The 13,837-nt window shown below is 44.6% G+C and overlaps 1 protein-coding gene across 1 annotated transcript; it reads left to right on the top strand.

Moving 5' to 3' along the window:
• Nucleotides 1-4,705: 4,705 nt before the first annotated feature.
• On the top strand, nt 4,706-11,138 carry LOC108426112. Its single transcript, XM_017695377.2, has 4 exons — nt 4,706-4,840; nt 7,442-7,829; nt 9,591-9,767; nt 10,387-11,138. Exons 2-4 carry the CDS (start codon nt 7,449-7,451, stop codon nt 10,432-10,434), a joined length of 606 nt encoding a protein of 201 aa, XP_017550866.1. The 5' UTR covers nt 4,706-4,840; nt 7,442-7,448; the 3' UTR covers nt 10,435-11,138.
• Nucleotides 11,139-13,837: the final 2,699 nt, after the last annotated feature.

The raw sequence follows: 13,837 nt of genomic DNA, 5'->3' as shown, positions 1-13,837 counted from the left end.
ATTTATCAGTCTACTCAGACTTTAGCAGAGCTCAGTAACGCTGAGATTAATAACCAATCACATTGATTTATCAGTCTACTCAGGCTTTAGCAGAGCTCAGTAACGCTGAGATTAATAACCGATCACATTGATTTATCAGTCTACTCAGGCTTTAGCAGAGCTCAGTAACGCTGAGATTAATAACTGATCACATTGATTTATCAGTCTACTCAGACTTTAGCAGAGCTCAGTAACACTGAGATTAATAACTGATCACATTGATTTATCAGTCTACTCAGGCTTTAGCAGAGCTCAGTAACACTGAGATTAATAACCGATCACATTGATTTATCAGTCTACTCAGGCTTTAGCAGAGCTCAGTAACGCTGAGATTAATAACCGATCACATTGATTTATCAGTCTACTCAGGCTTTAGCAGAGCTCAGTAACGCTGAGATTAATAACCGATCACATTGATTTATCAGTCTACTCAGGCTTTAGCAGAGCTCAGTAACGCTGAGATTAATAACCGATCACATTGATTTATCAGTCTACTCAGACTTTAGCAGAGCTCAGTAACACTGAGATTAATAACTGATCACATTGATTTATCAGTCTACTCAGGCTTTAGCAGAGCTCAGTAACGCTGAGATTAATAACCGATCACATTGATTTATCAGTCTACTCAGGCTTTAGCAGAGCTCAGTAACACCGAGATTAATAACTGATCACATTGATTTATCAGTCTACTCAGGCTATAGCAGAGCTCAGTAACGCTGAGATTAATAACCGATCACATTGATTTATCAGTCTACTCAGGCTTTAGCAGAGCTCAGTAACGCTGAGATTAATAACCGATCACATTGATTTATCAGTCTACTCAGGCTTTAGCAGAGCTCAGTAACACTGAGATTAATAACCGATCACATTGATTTATCAGTCTACTCAGGCTTTAGCAGAGCTCAGTAACACTGAGATTAATAACCGATCACATTGATTTATCAGTCTACTCAGGCTTTAGCGGAGCTCAGTAACGCTGAGATTAATAACCGATCACATTGATTTATCAGTCTACTCAGACTTTAGCAGAGCTCAGTAACGCTGAGATTAATAACCGATCACATTGATTTATCAGTCTACTCAGGCTTTAGCAGAGCTCAGTAACGCTGAGATTAATAACCGATCACATTGATTTATCAGTCTACTCAGGCTTTAGCAGAGCTCAGTAACGCTGAGATTAATAACCGATCACATTGATTTATCAGTCTACTCAGGCTTTAGCAGAGCTCAGTAACGCTGAGATTAATAACCGATCACATTGATTTATCAGTCTACTCAGGCTTTAGCAGAGCTCAGTAACACTGAGATTAATAACCGATCACATTGATTTATCAGTCTACTCAGACTTTAGCAGAGCTCAGTAACACTGAGATTAATAACTGATCACATTGATTTATCAGTCTACTCAGGCTTTAGCAGAGCTCAGTAACGCTGAGATTAATAACTGATCACATTGATTTATCAGTCTACTCAGACTTTAGCAGAGCTCAGTAACACTGAGATTAATAACTGATCACATTGATTTATCAGTCTACTCAGGCTTTAGCAGAGCTCAGTAACGCTGAGATTAATAACCGATCACATTGATTTATCAGTCTACTCAGACTCCGAGCTCAGTAAGTGCTTTTCTGCAGGTGTTTGTGTGGAGGTGATGTGCTGGGATATTGTGGTTGAGCACTGGTGCAGAATGAGTGGCAGGGCAGATTAAGGTGGAGGTGATAAGCCAGCAGGAGCTGCTGTTAACGTTAATGCTAGCTGCTGCTGTCATTAGCATTAGCGTGTGTTGCAAGGCAGAGTTACTGCTGACGGTGCTACAACTACAATCAGTCCAGTTTCCCACAATGCCCCTCAGCTCCACCCGCAGTGGAGTTATCTGCAATAACACAAACCCTGCGGTTGCAGAAACAATGTGGCACTATATTTAATGAGAAATCTGCTTCAGTCATCAGTGTTCAGACCACTGAGTGTGTGACTGTGTGTGTGTGTCTGTGTGTGAGTGTCAGTGTGAGTGTGTGTGTGTGAATGAGTGTATGTGTGTGAGTGTCAGTGAGTGTGTGTGTCTGTGTGAGTGTGTGAGTGTCAGTGTGAGTGTGTGTGAGTGAATGTGTGTGAGTGTCAGTGGGTGTGTGTGTCTGTGTGAGTGTGTGAGTGTCAGTGTGAGTGTGTGTGAGTGAGTGTATGTGTGTGAGTGAGTGTGTGTGTGTGAGTGTGTGTGTCAGTGTGTGTGTATGTCAGTGTGTGTGTGAGTGTGTGTCAGTGTGTGTGTGAGTGTCAGTGTGTGTGTGTGAGTGTGTGTGTGTGTGAGTGTCAGTGTGTGTGTGTGTGAGTGTAAGTGTGTGTGTGTGTGTGAGTGTGTGTGTATGTGTGTGAGTGTCAGTGTGTGTGTGTGTGTGAGTGTCAGTGTTTGTGAGTGTGTGTATGTGTGTGTCAGTGTTTGTGTGTGTGAGTGTGTGTGAGTGTCTGTGTGTGTGTGAATGTGTGTGATTGTGTGTGTGTGTGTGTATGTGTGTGAGTGTATAAGAGTGTGTGTGTGAATGAATGAGTGTGTGTGTGAGTATGAGTGTGTGTGTGAGTGAATGAGTGTGTGTGTCAGTGTGTGTGTGTGTCAGTGTGTGTGAGTGTCAGTGTGTGTATGTGTGTCAGTGTGTGTTTGTGTGAGTGTCAGTGTGTGTGTGTGAGTGTCAGTGTGTGTGTGTGTGAGTGTCAGTGTGTGTGTGTGTGTGAGTGTGTGTGAGTGAGTGTCAGTGTTTGTGTGTGAGTGTGTGTGTATGTGTGTGAGTGTGTGTGTGTGAGTGTCAGTGTTTGTGTGTGTGAGTGTGTGTGTGTGAGTGTCAGTGTGTGTGTGTGTGTGTGTGTGTGTGTGTGAGTGTCAGAGTTTGTGTGTGAGTGTGTGTGAGTGAGTGTCAGTGTGTGTGTGTGAGTGAGTGTCAGTGTTTGTGTGTGTGAGTGTCAGTGTGTGTGTGTGAGTGAGTGTCAGTGTTTGTGTGTGTGAGTGTGTGTGAGTGAGTGTCAGTGTGAGTGTGTGTGAGTGAGTGTCAGTGTTTGTGTGTGTGAGTGAGTGTCAGTGTGTGTGTGTGTGAGTGTGTGTGAGTGAGTGACAGTGTGAGTGTGTGTGAGTGAGTGTCAGTGTGTGTGTGAGTGAGTGTCAGTGTGTGTGTGTGTGTGAGTGAGTGTCAGTGTGTGTGTGAGTGAGTGTCAGTGTTTGTGTGTGTGAGTGTCAGTGTGTGTGTGTGAGTGAGTGTCAGTGTTTGTGTGTCTGAGTGTGTGTGAGTGAGTGTCAGTGTGTGTGTGTGTGTGAGTGTCAGTGTTTGTGTGTGTGAGTGAGTGTCAGTGTGTGTGTGTGTGTGAGTGAGTGTCAGTGTGTGTGTGTGTGAGTGTCAGTGTTTGTGTGTGTGTGTGTGAGTGAGTGTCAGTGTGTGTGTGAGTGAGTGTCAGTGTTTGTGTGTGAGTGTGTGTGTATGTGTGTGAGTGTGTGTGTGTGAGTGTCAGTGTTTGTGTGTGTGAGTGTGTGTGTGTGAGTGTCAGTGTGTGTGTGAGTGTCAGTGTTTGTGTGTGTGTGAGTGTCAGTGTGTGTGTGAGTGTGTGTGAGTGAGTGTCAGTGTGTGTGTGTGAGTGAGTGTCAGTGTTTGTGTGTGTGAGTGAGTGTCAGTGTGAGTGTGTGTGAGTGAGTGTCAGTGTGTGTGTGTGTGTGTGTGAGTGAGTGTCAGTGTGAGTGTGTGAGTGAGTGTCAGTGTTTGTGTGTGTGAGTGTGTGAGTGTCAGTGTGTGTGTGAGTGAGTGTCAGTGTGTGTGTGTGTGTGTGTGTGTGAGTGTCAGAGTTTGTGTGTGAGTGTGTGTGTGTGAGTGTCAGTGTTTGTGTGTGTGAGTGAGTGTCAGTGTGAGTGTGTGTGAGTGAGTGTCAGTGTGTGAGTGTGAGTGAGTGTCAGTGTGTGTGTGAGTGTCAGAGTTTGTGTGTGAGTGTGTGTGTGTGAGTGTGTGTGAGTGAGTGTCAGTGTTTGTGTGTGAGTGTGTGTGAGTGTGTGTGTGTGAGTGTCAGTGTTTGTGTGTGTGAGTGTGTGTGTGTGAGTGTCAGTGTGTGTGTGAGTGAGTGTCAGTGTTTGTGTGTGTGTGAGTGTCAGTGTGTGTGTGTGTGTGTGAGTGTGTGTGAGTGAGTGTCAGTGTGTGTGTGTGTGAGTGTCAGTGTGAGTGTGTGTGAGTGAGTGTCAGTGTGTGTGTGTGTCAGTGTTTGTGTGTGTGAGTGAGTGTCAGTGTGAGTGTGTGTCAGAGTTTGTGTGTGAGTGTGTGAGTGTCAGTGTGTGTGTGAGTGAGTGTCAGTGTTTGTGTGTGTGAGTGTGTGAGTGTCAGTGTGTGTGTGAGTGAGTGTCTGTGTGTGTGTGAGTGTCAGAGTTTGTGTGTGAGTGTCAGTGTTTGTGTGTGTGAGTGAGTGTCAGTGTGTGTGTGTGAGTGTGTGTGAGTGTGTGTCAGTGTTTGTGTGTGTGAGTGAGTGTCAGTGTGAGTGTCTGTGTGAGTGTGTGTGAGTGAGTGTCAGTGTGAGTGTCAGAGTGTGTGTGTGTGTGTGTGTGAGTGAGAGCTCAATGTGAATTTACAGGAAGCTCCTTCCTCTTTCCCTCGCCCCGCCCCGTTGCGATAACCCCGCCCACCCTGGCTAAAATTAAACCACGTGCTGGCGAAGCTGCAGCGGGAGAGTTCGGAGCTCCTCAGGAGCGTTACTGACCTTTACTGACCACTCTACAGGCTGGACACCGCACCGCATCCGGTGGACTTCATGTGGATTTCCTGTTGACTCTACTGCGCCTCCTGCGGTGAGAAGAGATTACTCGCTTACTACAAGTTCAAACGTCTAAAACAGAGCTGAGTAACTTCTCGAACTGACGTAGAACTTCTTAGAACCTCCAGTGTCTGTCAGCACTGGAGCCACGAGGCTGAAACTGGCTTCTTTTGGAATTTCGGCCGTTCCACCTTAAATGGCGCAATGTAGCTGCTGTGGCATTTAAGGTGGACCGAATAATTCCAATAAGAAGTTGTTTAATAAGAAAACTTCACTTGTGAGGTCCTGCGGTTATTTTACAGTGCAGCTATGATCAGCACGAGCTCATTAATCAGCACAGACCGTGTTTATTAATCAAGCATGAATTATTTTAAACTGTGGGCGCGTGTGTAATCTGTCCGAGTGTGTGTGTGTGCGTGTGCGTGTGTGTGTGTGTGTGTGTGCAGTGATAAGGGGGCCTGGGGGCATTTTTTAAACTGAAACATGTGTTTTGACCCTCAACACAAACAAACTACTGCTGAACACACATAAGAGCACGACTATTAACCATTTATTAACCATTAAACATTGAATATTAATATAATGAATATTAACCCGGTAGGGTAAAATAATGTAACACACAGTGATGCTTGAGCGTTGTGATGAGTGTGACTGGAGATTTTAGGTATAAAGACTGTTTTGACTTAATAATTCATAATAATTAATTTGTACATCTTTAATTTATCAGCATCGTCCTGTTCCTCAAAACTCTCTGAAAGCATTTATTTTGTTTTTCATTTTGTGATGACATTTGCACTGTATGTATTTCATATTTCTGTCTGAAAAAGAAAAAATCTATTTCAACTTCAGTTTAGAACTGAAATATGAGATTATTAATATTCGTCACAGAGCAGTTCATTAACTTTTAACTTAATTAGCTCCATTTAACTTGAAGTAACTTGTGTTATACACATCTAGCCTGGTTTAAGTCCTTTTAACTGAATTTAGTGTTGATTCTGTTCATATTTAACTCCTTTTAACCCAATTTAACACCAAACATTGAACTATATTGATCCCAGTTTTACCCTTAAAGGGGAATTCCACTGATTTTTCAAAATATCTGCATAGTCAAGTGATAGGAACCAGACGTCCCTCTAAAAGCTCCTACAGAAAGTTCCTACATGAACTGGTTCTGAATTCACTGCCTGATGACTGAGACGCTGTTTTATGAGAGTTTAGAGAACTTCAACTCCATTCATGGTGGAGGGAGACATGCAGGGCGCTGTGCGGCAAAATAGTCCCCAAAGAAAACTCATTATTCCAGATTTTCCACTGTTTTCCATCACCGACATTCCATATAAACTCAGAAGACTCGTGTAGGTTCTCTGGAGGTTCTGGACGGTAAATAAAGTGTCTATATCTTTGTTGTAGTCATGGCGACGCCTGGTTACCATCACCACCACTGTACTGAATTATATAGTCGTTTTTAAAAAATGAATGGAATTCGCCTTTAACTCATTTTTAACCTGACAATCAATTTATCACATTTCTGTCCTGATTAAACTCTAAATTTGTGTCCTGTAGTCCTGAGGCTGGTCAGATGTTCTGCTGTGTAAAGCCTGTTACTGACCGCAGTGACGACTTTCTCTACACAGTCCTGTTTTAGGAGCTTCACCAAAGTGTGATTTGCATTTGCTTATGTAACAGAGTGTGAGAGAGTGTTCTTATCTATGCAGCACACACACACACACACACGCACTCGCACGCATTCACACACACACGCACTCGCACGCATTCACACACACACGCACTCGCACGCATTCACACACACACACACTCACACGCATTCACACACACACACACGCACTCACAAACTCACTAACGCACAGAGAAACATGTTGTGACTGATGACTGTGTGTTGTGTATGCGGGTTAGTCTATCAGTAAATAATAATAATGTGAATTATACATTAATACTGTCTCTGTACTGAACTGTGACGTGTAGACGTGTAAACCCGATCCTGAACTCTAACCGCTATTCAAATCCACACCGCAGTGACGACTGCTGAGTGATGTTTGTTTGTTAACATCACACAAAAACACAGTCCTGTTTATTTCAAACCTTCAGTTATGACCTGTCTGAGTTTTCAGACAGCAGCCTATTAAACATGACACAATAAACCCATATTAATATATCATTCATACACATTAAATCCTACAAAAACAGATTAAACCTGTATGAACAAAATTAAACCTCACATAAAGCATGTCAAATGCTACACGAGGCTTATTAAAGCCGTAAGTTATATTAAAGCTGTATGAACAGTATTAAACCTACTGAAGTCATTTTTATGTCATTTTGAAGTCCTTTTGAAGATGCATAAGACATTTTAAACAAATCTATTGTCTGAAGTTTGCTTGTTTAGCTTTAGCACCGGAGCTCTGAGGCTAACGGAGCTAACAGGTAAGCTTGTATCTCGTACCCGAGCCGTTAGTGTGGAGCGAGCTCGTTAGGCTCAGGGGAAACTGTGTGTAGTGTTTCAGGATCTCGGACAGTCTTGATGATGTGGTTTCTGACTCACTGCGATCTGTAAACAGTACATTAGCAGCTAAACACAAAGCCTGAGGTCTGAAAACGAAGGTTCTCTGTGTCTCAGGTTAAAGATGTCGGTGGACGGCTCCTTCCCGCTGCGGTCTCTGTGGAAGTCTCCGGCTGTCCTGCGGCGGCGGTTTCGGAGGGACCGCGCTCTGTCCCACGGCGACCCGCTCTTCAGGCTGCACTACCTCGGCACGGAGAAGATCTACAGTCTGGACATGGAGCAGGCGGAGGACGCCATCCACCGTCTGCTGGAGAACAGCCCGGCCGTGTCGTCTCTGAGGAAGGACCATGCTCTGGTGGTGCGACAGCGCTACCTGGAGGTGAAGGAGGTCAGCACGGGCCGACAGCTGACCAAAACCTTCCTGAGGGACATCGCTTGCTGCACCATGTATGCTGCCCGGCCCAACGTCTTCCTCTACATCTGCAGGATGCCTGGACAAGTGCAGGTGGCATTTCAGTGTAAAAACAGCGTCTAACGTTATTTAGAAAGTTTTATGCTGTTCTGTATTATATCCCTGCCTGTCTGGGCAGAGCTCCTGGTTTTGGCCAGTTTCATTCCTGTGTTGTAACGCCCTCGACTATGTTGTGCAAGTGTCCACTTCGTCCACTCGTCTTTGCCTGGCTATAAACTTGACATAATGCCCTTCTTTGGTAGCCTTGTAGGCTTTAGCATGCTAACTAGCAGGCTAGCAGCGTGAACAGATCGAACTGTTTGTAATTAAAAGACCAGCGAATTACTAGAAACAGCCCAACTGTCACGTCTCAGGGAGACTCCAGTGTTGCGAACACCATCTCCCATGAATCCATGGGGAGACACGTGACCGCGAACTTCCCTGTCAAATCGGAGTCCAGGACGGACTCCATATCCCAGAAGTCAACAGGGGATCACGTGACCAGTGACAATCGGCTCCAAACCTATCAGCGATCTCAGTCACCAGATTACTGAATGCATGAATATAATGAATGAGTGTCTGTTGCATTTTGGATTATTGAGACTCGGTATTTAAGCCCGGACAACTCGTAAGAACGAGTTGCGAAGTGTTGTTTCCCTTGGGGACGTACTGAGCGTTTCCTCTGATTTCCGTCTGCTGGATTTTGTCTCTGACCTTAGCTTGTTTTTCTCTCGACTTTCTTGCCCTCTTGGTTTTGTTAGCCGAGTTTTGGATTCTTGTGTTTGCCCTCGTTTTGCCTGTACTTTCGACTGTGATTCTTGGATTGTTGTTTTGTTTTTGTCAGCCTGGTGAGATGATCACTCTTATGATCATCTAAGCTCTTTTTGTTTTGAACCCTGTGTGTAACTTGACTACAAATTGACATTAATGTTATTAAACCCACTTCTCTCGCTTCAATCGTCTGGAACTCGCTGAATCCTTACACTAACATTATTTTAGGGGTTGAAAAGGGAAAAGTGTCACATAATGCAACATTTTTTGGGCGAGTTCTGCTGTTGAAGTAGACAGTAAGACTTCATGGTCCATCGAAACACCAGAGATAAGATATCAATAGCCACGCTGAGGTATCTCGCTATCTCACTCCCTTCAGCTGTCAGCTCGTCTTCCTCATCTGAGTCATATGTATTCATGCTCTCCACTGCGGTGACCATAATAATAATAATAACAATAATAATAATAATAATATTTTTTCTCCTAGCAGTAATGTTAGCGCTCTAGCTTCCTTCTGCAACAGCCACCAGTGAACTAGCTAACAGAAATATTCCGGGCTGCATCCAAAGCAGCGGTAGTTCCTCAGCCTGTAGACTTACATGTTTCAGAAAGGGGTTGTTTTTTCACAGGAAAAGCTGGAGATCTTGATGCTACAGTGAGAAGTTGGAGGAGAGTTAGCATGTTTACGACAGACGTGCGAAGGGGAAAGTTTTCATCCTGGCTAGACACCAATGTTTTTACTTTTCCTCAGTTCTATTTCAGCTATTCCAGCTTATAAACGAGGTTAAGCTCTTATTGAGTTTATCTGTTCCACCTTAAACTGTACAGTAGTTACATTCTGGCATCTCACCATTTAAGGTGGAACAGATAAATTCATAATTTTACTTAAGTTCCACTGCAGTTCAGTTACTTGCTCAGTACTTTAGTAGCTTTTTGAGCTGATCTTTTTGTGGATACTAGACACTGTTCTGCTGTGGAATAATTGATGTAGTAGATTAATAAAGATTAATAAAGTGTATTTAATGTTGTTTTCTGTAATTGTAGCTGCAGTGCCGTGTGTTTTGGTGCCGCCGGCCGGAGCGTGCCCGAGACATCACCTCCTGCTTGGCGCTGTACTTCCAGCAGGCACTGAAGGACTGGCAGGAGGGAAAGGGCGTGGCAAATGAAAGCCAGCCAATCAGAGAGCAGGAAGTCCCGCCCACCCAGCAGACTCAGGGAGTGGTGAGCTGATTTTTTGTAATCCAGATGCAACAAATAAAGAAATAAAAGGTACTAGACTGTCTCTGGGTCAGTTCCCCTATAGTCTCTGGGGTGGTTCCCTCAAGGCTCCATCTCAGGACCTTTAGTCAGGGAACATAACTGAACCATAATCCACTGAAATGATCTGTTCTAAGCTGGACTGACTCCACACACCCCGCCTCGCCTCGCCTCCAGGCTTTTACTCTACTGCTCTGTTTTAAAACATTTGGTTATGAAAAGGAACAAATACCAACTTTTCACCTGGAGAACCTGATTTAAGCTCCACAATCAGACCTTAGAACCGCTGCTGGAGCTTTGAGGAACATTTACCCTGTTTGGACCTTGATGAAGGAAAAACGTACCTGCATCTTTTCAAACAGTGTACTGGTTAGCTACATTAGCCTCATAGCTCTGTTAACACTATCGTACTAATAACAGTGACGTGTCAGTCACTCAGAACTGGTTGCTCCAGTTTGATTAGCTGAATGAGGTGTTTTGGATTTGGGCTGCAGGTGAAACCAGCTGAAGATGGATCTCCAGCAGGAGAGCCTGTGGCCATGGCTTTCAATGCTGTGTCTAACAGACATGTTTGTGTTTGCAGGTGACTGGAGGAGAAGCAGCATGTCCCACATTCCACTCAGAGAGATGATGAGGAGAATCATCAGCGACTAAAACACTGACACCCAAACTGGATGAAATCAATGGGGGGGGCAATGACTCCAACCTCCCCCCAGACTGAGAGACAGTGACTCTACGGCCTTCAGCTGACGTTCTTCTCCAGAGAGACGCTCTGAAGTTCTCAGTGATCTGCAGGAAAGTGTTTGAACATAGTTGTAAATAGATCAGCTGTAGAGACGACTCAGCTCTCACCTGTACAGATTACAAGGGGGGCTATTGCAAGACGAGCCGTGTCCGGTCCTGGAGATCCTCTTGCAGAGTTTAGCTCAGGATTTGAACATTGGCAGGGGGGGTCCTGTGGTGGATTCTGGCTGTGGTGACCCATATTGAACCCAGAACTAAACCTGGTATCTCCCAACAGTAACGTTACAGAAGAGGAAAAAACATTCGCAACTTGTAATGGAAGTTGATGTAAGAAGATTTTTCCCAGGTAATTTTAGATCGTTTCTGTCGGTCATTTCATCATGAAATGTTTTTAATTATGCAAAAACTAAAAAAATGATACAATTGGAGATACAAGATTTTGTCAGGATACCAACAACATGCTGATAAAGTCTTTCAACTCATACATATTCATATCTGTATTAATGTAAATAATTTCTACACAAGTGGAGAAAAGGCACCATTGCCTTCCTTTTCTCAGCAAATAAACATTTATTACTTAGGCCGTAAAAACTGATTTAGTTGTTTATCTGCACCCCTAACCTACCACACCTAATGCAGGCAATAAAGGTCTTCAGGGGATCTGAATATTAGATCTCCAGGTACAGGACTGGATGCTCCTGCTCTTCAGTGCTGTAAAAAATGGGCGTGTTATTCCACCTATGGGCAGCAGGGTGTGCTTAACAGACTGAAACTCTGCCGCTGACCGTAGAGAACGACCCCAAAAAGAACCCAACACGAACTCAAGAACCCAACATGAACTAACTCAACAAGTACCCATCACGAACTCAAGAAGAACCCAACATGAACTCAAGAAGAACCCAACACGACCTCAAGAACCCGACATGAACTAACTCAACAAGTACACATCACGAACTCAGGAAGAACCCAACACAAACTCAAGAAGAACCCAACACAAACTCAAGAACCCAACATGAACTAACTCAACAAGAACCCATCACGAACTCAAGAAGAACCCAACACGAACTCAAGAACCCAACATGAACTAACTCAACAAGTACACATCACGAACTCAGGAAGAACCCAACACGAACTCAAGAAGAACCCAACACGAACTCAAGAACCCAACATGAACTAACTCAAGAAGAACCCAACACGAACTCAAGAACTCAACATGGACGAACTCAACAAGAACACTAACTCAACACAAACCCGAGACAAACTCCTGACACAAAAAACCTAACACAAACTCGCCAACTCAACCCCAACCCAACACCAATCCAAACACCAACTCAACCCCGCACCAACTCAACCCCACACCAACTCAACCCCAACCCAACACCAATCCAAACACCAACTCAACCCCGCACCAACTCAACCCCACACCAACTCAACCCCAATCCAACTCCAACACCAACTCAACACCAATCCAACCCAAACACCAACTCAACCCCAACCCAACACCAATCCAAACACCAACTCAACCCCGCACCATCTCAACCCCGCACCAACTCAACCCCACACCAACTCAACCCCAATCCAACTCCAACCCAACACCAACTCAACACCAATCCAACCCAAACACCAACTCAACCCCAACCCAACACCAATCCAAACCAAACACCAACTCAACCCCAACCCAACACCAATCCAACCCAAACACCAACTCAACCCCAATCCAACTCCAATCCAACCCCAACCCAACCCCACTCCAACCCAAACCCACTGCAATCCAACACCAAATCAACCCCAACACCAACTCAACCCCAATCCAAACCAAACACCAACTCAACCCCAATCCAACTCCAATCCAACCCAAACACCAACTCAACCCCAACACCAATCCAATCCAAACACCAACCCAACACCAATCCAAACCAAACACCAACTCAACCCCAATCCAACCCCAACCCAACACCAATCCAACCCAAACACCAACTCAACCCCAATCCAACTCCAATCCAACCCCAAACACCAACTCAAACCCACTGCAACCCAACACCAACTCAACCCCAACCCAACACCAATCCAAACCAACACCAATCCAACCCCACTCCAACCCAAACACCAACTCAACCCAAACACCAACTCAACCCCACTCCAACCCAAACACCAACTCAACCCCACTCCAACCCAATGCCAACTCAACCCCAACCCAAGACCAATCCAAACCAACACCAACTCAACCCCAATCCAACCCAAACACCAACTCAACCCCAATCCAACTCCAATCCAACCCCAACCCAAACACCAACTCAACCCTAACCCAACACCAGTCCAACCCAAACACCAACTCAACCCCAACCCAAACACCAACTCAACCCTAACCCAACACCAATCCAACCCAAACACCAACTCAACCCCAATCCAGCCCAACCCCAACCAAAGCCCAACTTAACCCCACCCCAAGACCAAATCAACCTCAACTTAGCACCAACCCAACCCAACACCAAATCAATCACCAAATGGGGGCGCTGAGCCGGCGCGTGGGCCGTGATGGTGTTTGGTGGTTTGGTGGGGCGCCGAGTCGGCCGTGTTTCCTGTGGTGTGACTCAGTCAGTGGTGACACTGTGTTGTGTAAAGTGAGGCAGTTGCATCATCAGCTCTGCACTGCAGCTCCCTGCAGTTTTCTGAGGAGCTGTTTATCCGCGTGTTTATCTCTCTGTACTGATTAAAAAGCGTAAATGTAATCGCTGGCATGAAAACCTCGTTATATTTTTATTAATCTTTTTTATTTTTACACAAACCATTTTTTAACTCTTCTGGATGGACCAACAGAACCGGCCCAGAATTAACGTCCATTAAAGGAGGATCGTGTGTGTTCTTCTGTAAAGTTACAGGTTCAGGTTTCCAGCCGTCTGTGTTTGTGTCTTTATCTGGATGATGTTGTTCCCATGACTATAAACCAGGCTTAGTGTAATCGCTAACAGGAAGTCTGGAGACTTCACTTCCTCTCTCAGTGCTGTGAACCTGCAAACTAACATTAACAATGCTAATAATGCTAAAAGGCTTTAACACTTTTAAATGTACCGCTGGATATTAAACTACGTTGCAGCACCAGCGCCAATAAATTTCCATTAATTCCTTCAGCAGAGATGATCATACAGAGCCCGTCTGTTTATCTCCTGTTTACTTGTTTATTTTCTGTAATCCCAGCAGAATCTGTTGCACATATTTTTTCGGAACATGTTCTGTTTGTATATAATGTATTTACTTTGGCGTGTTGTGTGAATAAATGAATATAAACAGTG

Source organism: Pygocentrus nattereri, chromosome 23, assembly GCF_015220715.1.
Source record: "Pygocentrus nattereri isolate fPygNat1 chromosome 23, fPygNat1.pri, whole genome shotgun sequence".
In the NCBI taxonomy this organism is placed as follows: domain Eukaryota; kingdom Metazoa; phylum Chordata; class Actinopteri; order Characiformes; family Serrasalmidae; genus Pygocentrus; species Pygocentrus nattereri.
This window is presented reverse-complemented; position numbering and strand designations above follow the sequence as displayed.